The sequence below is a fragment of the Stegodyphus dumicola genome, chromosome 3 (genome assembly GCF_044657685.1).
Source record: "Stegodyphus dumicola isolate Sdum_Otavi_A_Nest chromosome 3, ASM4465768v1".
Taxonomy (NCBI): Eukaryota; Metazoa; Arthropoda; class Arachnida; order Araneae; family Eresidae; genus Stegodyphus; species Stegodyphus dumicola.
The window spans coordinates 126582193-126596022 of NC_140770.1; the positions used below are offsets into that span (position 1 = coordinate 126582193).

Below are 13830 nucleotides of genomic sequence, written 5' to 3' on the forward strand. Positions count from 1 at the left end.
TTTGTGTTTATATTCTATTTTATGTTAGGTTTAGTAACTGTCAGTCTTAAGGAATTACGTGTTTTTTTAATTTACGTCAATTAATTTAAAAACGTCTCATTTCTTTTTATTTCAGCACATATTGAAAATATATTAAATTAATTTTAGAAATAAGTAATTTGTATAAATACATAAATATTCCTGTTTTAAAAAAATTTCCAATTGCTTAAGCATTTGGCAATAAAAAGTGTTGTTTATACAGACGTAATCATTGTTTCTACTCCAAAACTGTGAAACTTTAAATTCTTATTCTTCTTTAAATTCATATAATATCTAAATAACTGCACTCTAAAGGCTTTACTTCATAAAAGTATATGATATAATATCGTAAATGATTATTTTTTGAATCTCTATAATTACAGAAAATTTAGAATTCTTGTTTCTGTTTCCTTTTCAACTTTTCGAAAGAACATACACAAGATGAAACTCATAAAAAAAGCTCAAAATTTCAGCTTAAAATATCATAAACACAGATTTAATATTTATGGCTCACAGGACAGTTGAAACTAGCATAAATATATCACGTGAGCAATTTCATGCTTAACCGGCAGTCCAAAAATTTCACTTTTCTAATAACTTATTTGCAGGACAATTTTTCATTCACCCCTTGCGAGATCCACTACTTCCACATAATCCACCTGTATGTTTGATTGGAATCAAACTCAGAAACACGATGGAAGAAAAGATTCTTCAATTTATTCTTTTATCATGCCCAAAAACCTCCACTTTATGAGAACTGATATTCTATTTCTGAACCTGGCAGCTAATTCCCGTAATTTTCATTAGAAGTGATATACGATTAATTTCTATTTTTAGCGTTATCTGCTAGCGATTCGGAATTTGAACAAGTGCATGTGATCTAATTGGTTCTAGATTCATAAATTTTCGTCTATGTCAGTTCGATTCAATTTTAAGTATTTGCTGTCCATCCTCCAGAAGTGCGGTCCTTGTTGATGTTCTTAGAGTTATGATTTGATACATATGTACACAAGTACATATGTAGGGTTTCCCTTAGTTTATTTAACCTATTATTCACATTTTTGTTATCTTTCTTGAACTCCTCAACTTCCTCTCGTATTTCCTCGCTAGGCTGTAAATTTAAAGTTAAGTAAAGTGAATATTGAAACGGAGGAATCTTGGAGTTTATAAAGAGCGTGTTTTTGCTAGCCAGCACACGTTGTGTTTTTGACCTTGCTATTACGCCTTTTGGTTATTTGATTAATTATCATGCCTGTTAGGTTGTCGAGTAAGCCTGATAGCCGAAATTTAAAGTGCTAATCCAGCAATATTCTTTTTTTAGACTTGAACTGTTTTGTGTAAGACGCTTAAGTTCCACCGCAAGTTGTCGGTGTTGTTGTAAAACGCGAAGTACGTGAATTTCTGTTCATTGTTGAAAATAATAAAGAGTTATTTTCACCCTCCTTTTGTGTTGATATTATTTCACCCCTGTGCGAGAAGTCGCCGAGTTCATAAGTAGGATTTAGATTAGTTTATGCGGCCAAAGAAAGTTAGATCCTATACATGTTTCTACCGATTTCTATTAAATTATTCTGATTTTTTTTTTTTTTCGGTTAATGGGTCATAAGGTTCCATTATTTTTATAGTTTAACATTTCTTCCATATTTCTTGAACACTATGTGCAGAAAAAGGCGACTGTAAAACATACCCCCCCCCCCCCCCAAAAAAAAAGCTCTTTCACCGAAAGCTACTACTTGTTAAATATACCAGGACACTTCTAATGGCATTACTCCTCCGTAAAGTTACGTTAATCTTTACGCAGATCGGCAAGTGTTATCAAAGCACAATTTTTATACAGTGATGCTCCATGAAAGTGTAGGAACATTTAATCTTCAGCTTGGAAAAAGCAAGCTCCGTAAAAGTACTGGTATCGTTACATCGGCGTAGTGCAGTGTAAGACTGTAGGTTGTTGATTAATAATTCGGCTTCCGGTCTGAACACTCCACGGTACACCAGTTACTCCGTGTAGTCGAATTCATTCACAAGGGCTTTCGTAAACGAGAGAAAACTGGAATTATCTATCTTGATATTGCCAAGGCCTTTGACAGGACTTGGCATGACGGGCTTATTTACAAGTTCATGCGGCTTGGTTTTTCGGCGCAACTCATTAAAATTATTAACTCGTTCCTGACGGGTAGATCCTTTCGGGTGCGAGTTCGCCACGAATACTCAACTCCCCACCCGATCTGTGCTGGAGTCCCGCAAGGAAGTTTTCTCGGACCTCAAATGCTCAACATTTTCTTAAATGACATTCCTAAGTCTCCTAATGTCGACCTAGCTTTATATGCGGACACAGCCATCATGAACCAACATCTCCAATGTAATTTCTGCACTGCAGAATTATCTTTCAAGCCTAGAGCTCTGGCTCGGACTGTGGAAGATCAAAACTAATGTCGCTAAATGTGCTGCCACTTTATTTATCCGAAGTACTTTGCCAAATTTACCTAACTTGCAGTTCTTCGGAGAACCAATTCCCTGGGTTCCTACTTATAAGTATCTAGGGGTGATAGTTGATTCAAAATTAACTTGGCAACCTCACATCCAAAAAATTATTTCCAATGCGAAAGTTGTCAAAACCCATTGCCATATAAATCAATGATAAAGCCAATTCTAACATATGCTAGTCCTGTATGGGGCGCAGCAGCAATCACTAACAGGAAACATAATTCAATTGTTTTAGAATATTATGCTACGGCAAATTTATAAAGCTCCTTGTTACGAAAGAGGACATTCATAATGCAGCCAAAATTCTCCCTGTGAATCGCTTTATACAGCGACTCTCGTCTAATTTTTTCCAAAAGATTCCTTCGATAGGAAACCCCGTACTCCACTGCCTGGCTGTTTATCATCCGGGAATTGCATCATCAAGAAAGGGATCCAGAGTTACTCTGGAGAACGCATATAATGCGCTTCCTTTTCCCAAGAGGCGTTTCTGTGGAGACGAAGCGCCTCGAAGGTTTCACTACACTCGTTCGCGTGCCCCCCTCTGCCTGAGTGAATTTGCTGATCTTTCAGCTTCCCTTAAGTTCACTCTCTCTTTGTCCCGTAATCGGGCAATCTTACTACTTTCAACCATAAGCGGTTGTTAATTGACTTTAAGCACGCTTTTGTTCCCTTCTTAAAAGGGTTCTAGTGCATTGATTATTATTTTTATTTAATTTTAACTTAATCTCACTATAAGAATTAATAATATTAACACTTAAAGCTAAAGTAATCATTTTGTATTTATAAAAGTTTCTCCTCAGAGACATTGCTGGCCGTGTCTCTTTAAATCAAACTCGCCTAACGAGTTCAAGCTTCTCCCCCCTTCCCAGACCCGAAGCACTTGCGACATGAAGTTTTTCGCGAGTGTTTCCGCTCTCGTGTTGTTAACACCACATGACCATTGATCAAGGAAACGTCAATGCTTGTCAAAATTCATGATGTAACCCCCTCAAAATTTATTCTGGCTTTTTTTCGACACAAAAATTCACTAAATTAAGTCATTCGGTATTTTTACCTTTTTTCACTGTGGAAGGTAGTTACTCTTTTGTTAAATTTAACATTTGGCACTAAATTTTACCTCTTTGCGGAACGATCTTTTTGTCGATAAAAATAATTCTTTGATGATTTGGGATAAAGGCAATAAGCCTAAGTGCCTCGTAATAGAATCCTTCCTTGATCCTTGGGATTAATAAAAACAAATGAATATCCTACTTACGGAATAGTGTACTGGTATAACATGAATACTACATTTATGAAAGTTGCTTTACCCAAGTTGAAAACGAAGTCAAAGAAGTTCCTAACACTTTGGGGGAAGGTTTCTGATTTGTCGAATATTAGCCTACCTGCATATGCAGTCTTCCAGTGATGACTGCAGATGATAGCAGAGTTGTGGCCTGAAATCGTAGTTTGCCAAGTTTAAACTGTTTTCAGTTACTTAAACTTGCATTTGGGAGTTTTCTGGGTGTCTATATCAACCAAGTACACCTACTGCTCCTTCAGACATCTGCTGCCTTGTATGGTCATGTATCTTACCTGAATTCTTCAATAAGCACTGAATAATGGAGGACGAGGGGCGTGCACCTACTTACCTCTGGTAGACGACAGCTGTCCCCATCCTCCGTTACCTGTCACCTGTTTCCTTTGTTATTATTAATAAATAAAACTCATGATATGATTCATAAACCTTTGAAAAAAAACATACCAAGCTTTTTGCGACATTCTTCATTTGCGCATTTATTTGAAATCGTGTCGATCACTATTTCTCGATCCATTCCAAAGTTTTTTCGAGTCCATGTATACTTTTCTTGAATCTGAAATAGCAAGTATTTAAGAAACCATCCATAATTACTTTAATTCGTTATAGACTTTAAAAATAAATAGCAAAAATTAAATCAATAATACTGTTTTATAAGCCTTAAATTTATTCCTGTTTTGAAATATGAAACAATTTTACGTCAAGTATATCACCTGAAGTGAAAAATTTGTGTTCAATTCTTTTTTACTTCCTTGTACGAAGTAAAAAGGAAGTTTTGAAATCGCGAAAACTTTCAGGCAGCATATTTCAACGAAAATATCCATTTTGACCGCTATCGAATGCAATGTAACGATGTTTTTGCTTCACATCTGTACGTAAGGACAGAATAAAATACTTTTTTCCTTAAACAAAATTATGAAACTGCTTTAAAATGAATTCTGAAGAGAATTGTTCGTGGTGTCTGTACATACGTACGTACGCATGTACAGACAGCACGAACATTTGTATCTCGCATAACTCAAAAACGAGTAGCCTCAAGAACGTTGAAATTTTGTACATAGGACTGCTATAACATGTAGATGTGCACCTCGTATTTTGGTTGCAACGTATATAAATATATTTATATAATCGAAAAAGAAATTGTAAAGCTAACAAGTAATGTGACGTAAGACCTATTTTGTCTTAAAATTTTTTTGCGCAGAATGCTGCAAAAATATATGAAATAATAGGTAGAAACATTGCAGCGAGCTTGCTATATTTATATATATATATCCATTCTGTTACCCGGCTCAGTGATCTCAGTTTCTTTGCTCATATATGTCTGTAAATTGTGCATTTTTTGCTTTAAAAATGATTGAATTATGTTGTTCTTATCTTCCGGTTACGGTTTTTATGCCTTTAGGAAATCTGCAAGCAATATTTGTAGAATTATCAACAATTTAAAGCTGTTTAAGTGCGGTTAAGCCTAATATTTATGATGGACATGTCTGTTTACATTTGAAACTATGATGGACATGTCTATGTCTACTATGGTGGACATGTCTGTTTACATTTGAAACAACAGAATAGTAGATTTGTTGCCAATTCAGAAAGACTAAGATTAGCAACAACAAAGATAACGCCTTCATTTATAATTGCGAATTAAATCATGCTTAATCCTTTCTGGAATTTTTTCGAGGAAATAAATGTTTAGGATTTACTTCGTAATTTTTAATATAGATATTTAAGTTTTTATGTATTTTTGCCTTGTCGCGAAGTGAGAACTGAAATAATTGAATGAGAAATACTGAATTGTCTGTGAAAAACTAGTTGTTTGTTTGCTTAATTTCTTTTATACATCGTTCTAGATTTATTATAGTATTTGAATAGAACATGACGCAACGATTAGGTAATTTTTCAAATGATATAGATTTTGTGAATTCTGAGTATGAACGAAATATAACGCTGTTAAGTGTTATATTACGCCAGAGTGTCGCTATGATAAACAAATATAGTGAATTTTAAAGAGTGCATTTATTCTATTGTGGTTTATGCGCTATCGACGAAATAGATTTAATTCAATCCAATAAGTTTAAATTAAATGTTAGAAAAAATGTGTATAGTTTAATATTCCGCACAAGGAAGTCATATGGTGTACACATCATATTTTTTTTACTTGATTAATAAAATCCCGAAAAGGAAATGTAAATAAGTAAATATCCAAATTTATTTCGTTACTTTAAGTTTTGGCTGATATGAAACCTCAATGCAAATAAAAGAGGGGGAAATTTCGCACACGATTTCTGTCTTTATCATTCATTAAATCTTAAGACTTTTATCCTGTTAAATGATTTTTTTTTTTTTTTTTTTTTCGTAACATCTGCCTAAAATAGAGATGCATGAGATTTCATTTTGACCGAATACCGTGTACCGAATCTCAGCTTTCTTGCCTGCCAGATATTATTTTAATGGAATAAATAAATACCAAGATTGTTTCATTAAAATAATCTTCGTAAAAGGTTATTAAAATGAATCAACAACACTTTAGATCCATTAGAAGTCACTGAACATTTATAAATAGCAGTAAACGGAAAAAGAAAAGGGAAAATGTTCTACAAAAGAGCTTTTTAAGACATTAATGATCATTGATCGAAATTTGTTTACAATTTTTTGAATTTTTCAAAGAAATCACTTATAAAATAAGTTCATGAAATTAATAATTTCAGAATTCATTCTACTGGTATTAAAATTAAATTAGTACTTACAAGCAAAGCGTTAAGAATTATTTGATGTGTAACATTGATGGACAAATCAAAGGGAAATGTAATTAATTGAATTAGTTGAATAGTCACTATTTTAGATCTAAAATTTAATTTTTATGGGGTCAAAAATCAAAGTTACAATGAAACGACTAAACATATTTCGCACTGAAGCATTTGGAAAAATATTCTTGGTCAAGATTTTCTCAAAGAAAATGCAAGATCACCATTAATAGTATAACGTATTTAGCTGTTTTTTAATTTCAACCCCACGGTTCTCGGAATAGTTATTTTCTAACGACCATTTAGCAGTTCTCGTAAAAGCTTAACGTGACCAATCACTTACCGTTCGCGACTGTTTTTTTCATTTCATGGCCGTCCAAAGGAGAAATATTATTTCCTTCCTGAGAAAACATGGAACATGGAAATCCTTCGCTCAAAATTCCCACGCATCTGTTTATAGGTATATTATTATACATCATTTGTCTATCACCGACCACCCATAATGAAGAGAATCCCGGATCATGTCCCGAGTTGGAGCCTAGGAATTCTTATGGAAACTTCCCAGTTCTGTGACCATTATACCCGTAAACAATCAGTGTATTCTCTGATTTCCCCGCCAATCGAGAAACGCTCCAAAAATTTTGGGAATATGAAAGTTCAGAAAGTCTTCCCTATATACCTTGTAAATGTTGAGCAGAACCAGTGAACGCCACTGCAGAACACAAGTTAATTTAGTGAAAAAGAAACTTTCAGCTCAACCAAATTGAGAAAATTTTCTTTTTACCCTGTAAGAAGCATTCTTATCTCTATGCGAACAGATCCAGTAGCCGGTAGCCGGATTTTTACAGCCAAGTTTAAGAGCAAATTGCTCAGAACGGCCATCCGCGGGCAGGAGAAGAAGAAAGTCTGTTTGCCTTGCTCAAAAACTTCACCTTGCGCTAAGCAAAACCCCTGAAAATTTTAACAGCCGACTAATGGACAGGAACTTTTTCGCAGACTTTGTAAATAATCATCTATTCTTGTTTTCTTTTTCTTTTTTTCTTTTTTTTTTTTTTTTTCAGCATAAATCAATGAACACTTTGTCTTGTAAATTATTGTCATATAGCCTATAGAATTTTAAATAAATTACTATACTACCTCATTGTTTTGGTTCACTGTTTACAATAGAATTAATATCTCAAAGAAATTGAAAATTCTCGCTCGATCGAAAAAATCGAAAATTTTTGGAAAATCTTTCCATGTGATCTACAGATCGTTTTGAAATTACAATAAAATGCCCAATAATCAGGGAAGTTTGGGGCTATGATGATGTCGAACTGAAAAAAATTTGCCTAATTATTGGACGTTTCAAGATAATGCTGCAAAAAAGAATTTTTTAAATATATTTAGCTTTAGGAATATAAAACTTTAAACATACTTTACATAGGGTTACTTTTCAAATGTATTTAATGACTGAAAATGTACTAAAGAAAAACTATAGAATATGATTCATCTTTTTTAATTCGTTATCATTTTATGCTTTGGAATTCTTTGTATTCGTGTTGTACGAAAACTTTTTAAAATTCTTATGCCAACTTCTTGTCAAAACATCACTGAAAAGAATACTCATTACTTATTCGCTGCTTTGTGAATTATTGCTCTCTGCATATCTCACAAATGTATTAAATACTTTTGCAGCCTTACATCAAGTAATAATAATTTAACCACCTTTGTTCCCGAGTGCTGAAAAGCCTAGTTACAGCTCTGTTACCACTATCTGCTAATAAAGTAACAGATAGAGCAATCGAAATGTCTTTAAATATAACCAATCAGCGTATCGAAGATCTTAAACTGGTTTCTGCTTTATCAATAGCTATTGATGAATTTTGTGACATAACTTAGCGCAAGTTTTACTTTTGTTCGATTTATTTCGACTATGGTTCCTAAAGAAATTGTAGAATAATTGCCATTGAAAAATCTAAATGTGAAAAGGATATTCTAAATACTGTCTTTGAACGCATAAAGAAAAATTGAAAAAAAATTACACTCGATAAAATTATTTGAATTCCGACAGATGAGACAAAAAGTATGAGAGGAGGAATGCTTTGTAAGTGCACATCTGTATCGCTACCAAAGGAATGGCTTCTAGAATTGACCAATGGGATTCCAATTATTTCCAAAGTTGAACAAATAATATCTTATTTAGGGCATCTATGCCTTTTATTTTGTTAACTGCTCTAATGGCATCGACAATGCAAGTGTTCACTAAGATTTTTGGCTTCTAAACCTTGTTATGACAGGGTCTACAGATAATTCTTTCGATGCAGCTTGTTTTAGGTATGCCAGAAAGCTTCGATATCGTTCTTCCGTTGCCGAAACACCGTCAATGGCAACGGGAAGGATATTCTCAAGGGTTTTACATCCAAGAATCTTTTTAGTTCATTTAGAATTGCTTCACCTTTCGTACCAATTTCCAAGCATTTAACAAATAACAGTTCTTGGAAAATCTTTTCCTTTTTTTTTAACAAATCTCACATAAGCTAAAACTAAGTTTATGTGAAATTTGTTTCCTGGTAAAGTTGACTTGTCAAGCTGAACACAGAATTCAGATGTTTTTAAGAACTTACATAAGGAATTTTCAACGAATTGGCAAATTTCATCAATCCTTCTTTGGACTGTATTATTATTCAGTAGAATGTTTTTAAGGTCATATCACACATTCAAAACATTTCGGAAAAACAACTGTTTAGAATGTTTTTTTTTTTTTTTTTTTTTTTTTTTTTTTTTTTTTTTGCCATGTGATATTAAAAAAAACCAGTCACCACAAATCACTGTGGTGACTATGAATCACCGTGGGGGTTACCATGTAAAGGGGAAACTAATTCCTCGTTATATATGATGGTTGATCATCGGGTGTTCGATGCTCTTAGCTGATTAATTGTTGAAAACGAATTACTTACACTTTTTTCATGCGTCATTCTTTAAAAAACTCTTGCGTCTTTCTTTCAGGGCTAAAGCAGGTAGAAAAGTTGTTTGAAACAGTTGTTCGTCCGATTCAAATGGATGTGTGATAGCAGCCGTACAATATCGGATGCTCGTTTATACAGTACGGTGTGTGTTACTTCATTTACAGATGATAGAATAAGTTCTTAACTAGTGGTGTCTCTCTTTCTGATTTTGCAATCAGTAAAGAAATGCTATAAAAAACACCCAGTCCCTCGTCATATCGTTCAAATGCTGTCTCAAAAAGGCTTTAGTAATATATTTTTCTTTAAATGTTTTAAAAAAAACATGTATTATTTGTCACTATGGGTTTTTTGTCAAACGTTCCTTCAGAGTCATTGATTCGTTTCACAAAGTTTTATTGAATAAGAAGCATATAGGTAAAATATTATATCCCTGTAATGGAATAAAACCATATTTTAAGTATATATAAATATTGTCTGCAATTTTTCTTCGGCTTACTCATACTGTTACATGTAAAAAAGGATACAATTATTTAATTTTAATCACGACGCAAAATTGCTTCCGACTTATTTATTTCTATTTATTTTAACTTTCATAATAATGAAAAAGACTCACAATTATTTTATTTTATATTAAATCATTCGAGCATCCCAAATTAATTTTAAGTTGCTACAAATCCCCCTCAGCAGTCATAAGGACCCCTAGTCGTCTGAAGGGACATTTTGGGAACCACTGCTAGACACATGAAAAGATAACAGTTGCCACTTCACTCAATAGGAAATCTTTCATTTGGCTTCAAAATGCTTACAGTTCACTGCTTATCAGTGTAATTCAAAGTGAGTCATTAAAATAACACACACACCTTCATAATTCAATACAGACGTTCTATAATTCATCTATAAACTCTTCTACATGTACAGTTTGTCAGCATGAAAAAATAAAACATAATGACAAAATACTTTATCACATTTTGAAATGTATTTAAACAGTGAATTTCAATATTATTTTAATACTTCCTTATTTACGTTTCTGATTTGTGATACTTTCTGAATTTCTAATTTGCTTTTAACGGCAGGAGAGTTGAAAATGTCACGAAAATACTTTCTTAATCTGGAATCTTTGACTTCTAAAATTGGAAGCTTTGATCTCGATTTTAATACCTTTACATTGCAATCAAAGGTATCAATTTATGATTTTCAATTTTTAAAGGAAATTCTTTTAAATATTCCTCAAATTCACAAAAGCCCACCAGTGATTATGTGGATAAGACCACTGAACACTGGTGATTCGTTTCTCATTTATTTCTGAATCAAATGGCTAATTAAAAGCTTGGATAAAAAGTTCTGGAAACATGTCAATTTTTCGGAAAAATCTATCACTATAAGTACAAACATTTATAATCTCTAAAAATAATCGCCTGCCATGTCTACCTCTTTGGCTAAATTACTGAAGGTGTCCTTCATCATCAGAACATTTAGCATCGTAAAACACGTATAACCTCTTTTCTACTATTGTAATAGCTACATCGCAATGGCAAAATTTAATAACAATCAAACAAACTCGTACATGCCTAGTATGGCAGGTGTTCCAGTACTTAATACTGCCATTATTGCAGGAGATCCATCATAACGGTCGCATTCTAATACCGCACATTTTCATAGGAAATGGTACGATTTCATAGAGATTGATAGTCCGTCTCTCCTCACTGATGAACGCTATGAGAGTGAACCACTTTCCTTCAGAAAGTTTTTACGAAGGTATAAGCAAAGAATGAAAACGGATAACATATAACGTGGCATTTTTATAACTATATACAGAGTTACTTTACTCTGCTTATGTTACTCTGTATTACTGCATATGTTACTCTGTTATTCCCAAAGGTCCTAAAATTTCGTATACAGTTATTATAAGCCTTATGAATGTATATAAAGTTAATATTAATATCATGTGGTAGTATAGTAAAATACGTTCAAGAGTTTTATTTCGCAAGATCTCAGATATTTTTCAGTTTTGCTAATGCTAAATTTTCCCGCATAAATGCTTTTACCTTGAAAAATTTTCCCGCTTAAGAAGTTCTCATTACTCTTTCGTGGAGCTTTTTCTTCTAGAGTTTTTTCACTTTAGTTTTTAAGGATATTCTTGTTGGATGCATTCCTCAATTTGAACCTCATGAACTAACCAAATATTAATAGCTGTTAACATAACAGTTACCAAGAATTCTAGGGAAATTATTTATTTAAAGTGGCCAGAAAGTCTGTCAAGTTTCAGTCCAGTTTCTTTCATGTTTCATTTAAAACTATACCGTGGAAAATAAAGATAAAATTTAAAAAAAAAAAAAAAAAAAAAAATGTAGCATACCTTTTCTCTATATTTTAAAATGGTATCATCCATTTCTGAAGTATTAGCTAATTTTCTAGAAAATTAATTAATGAATATTTTTAAGTAATAAAAGACTTGAAAATATGATTTTACCAAATTTATAAAATTAATGCAGATAATTTTGTCCTATTTTGCCAAATTAGATAAAATTTTAGGAACTGTATTCTAAATTAATTTAGATTTAAATTAAAATTGAAATAATTACGTTTATAGTACTAATTTAATAAAAATGTACTAGTTTGTATTAAAAGGTTTAAAGGTACTTTTCCGTTTCCCCGGCGCAGATCTCTCCAAGCAGATTTTATTGGCGACAACATACAGTATACATATAAAAAATGTTAGTTCTAAAAAATTTTATTTTGAAGGCATAAACATTTTAATATCGTTTAAAATTTTGTAAAAATACAGTAAATAAAGCCGATAAATTTGTAAAAAGACATTAATTTAAGAATTTACTAGATGTTTTCATGGTACAACATCCTGATTCGCCGTTTCGTATCATGTGATCCCAAGTGATCTCACCCCACGTAAACTACGCTACAAAAATCTAATTCTTTCAGTAATTATCTACATTAATTTCAAGTTAAATCTTAATTTGGAATACAAATTTAAATGTAAGAATTATTTCAATTCGTACGAATAGCTTACTCAGAAATTATGTAAAACCACAGTGCATTCTCATTAGAACTGATGAATTTTAACCTCGACTTTGCATTTTCTATATTTCCGCCTTCGGATAAGCAATGTGTGCATTCTAATTGACTAATTACCGCGAATGGCCTTAGGGGATAAAACTAAACTAACTGGGTAAAAATCCTATGTAATTGTATGCCACTATTGAAAGAAACAATCAATCTGATAAGAAATGTCTGCGACTTGTTTTGAAAACGAGGCGTAAAAGGTTACCAGCGAGGATATTCTATTTGTCTTCGGTTGTACCATTTTTGGCGACTTTATCGCTTGCGCTGGGAAAATGGAAAAGTACCGGTTTGGGAATTCGGCTTTTTAAAAATGTATTTAATTTCAAAACAATTACTAAAGCCATAAATTAAGTTTTGTGAAAACCATAATTTTGAGGGGAAAAATATGCTCCCGTTTAAGAAGATTTTTCTTTTAAAAACTTTTTAAACGGATTCTGGTATATTTTTCAAGTTATCCCACTGCCATTACGTATAGTAAAACGAAAGATTAAAAAAGATTGTATACATACTTTTTAACAATATTATTAACGTTTGTAGTATAAATGTAAATTGCACAATTTACGTTCTAAAAGCTAGTGTTAACCAAAGTACACAACGTATGGGCTAAAAATATCCATTACTAATTAAATTCATAATTTAAAATTTCGTGTCTAATTGTTTATAATATTTTCCGAATAATGGGCGAAACAGACCTGTATCTAAACATTTAAAAACAGTGGACAACATTTATGGGGAAGTACATCATGCAGTATCAGAAATAAGAAAGTAGTGTATTGGAACAGCATATGGGAAAAACTGATTTAAAAGCAAAAAACAATTTAAATTCTTAAAAAGTGACACATATAAAAATATTAGATTTAAAAATGGTGTTAGAATAAAAGTGAACCCCTTATTTTCTTTGCATAATATGCTGGTTCTTTTAAAAGATAAGTATTTAATTAGAAAGCTCATTCAGCAGATTTTTATTTCATATGATTTTTATCTCCCATCTGAAAATTATCCATCAGTAATAAAACTTCATTACATTAGTGAAAATTACAATTCGCTTAGCATAACAAAATAAATATTAATACTTTTAAACTATCATTAATGCATTACTAAAAATAGGCATTATATTTTTGATTTCATTTTACTCAGATTCATTAATCCGTCAAAATATGGATGATTCATAACCCAAAACTTTCGAGAAAAACATAAATTGTTATATTTCTATACCATTTTACAATATTTAACTCAATAAACAAATAAGCAATAGTTTTGAAATTTT

At 32.2% G+C, this 13830-nt stretch overlaps 1 protein-coding gene across 1 annotated transcript in view; it reads right to left on the reverse strand.

Annotated features, from left to right (window-relative positions):
* LOC118182503 (uncharacterized) overlaps positions 1 to 13830 on the reverse strand; it is a 31656-nt gene that overhangs the window by 17274 nt on the left and 552 nt on the right. Inside the window, exon 2 of the mRNA XM_035351861.2 lies at positions 4244 to 4352. Coding sequence (XP_035207752.1) covers positions 4244 to 4352 — 109 coding nt within the window. The remainder of the gene's footprint in view (positions 1 to 4243; positions 4353 to 13830) is intronic.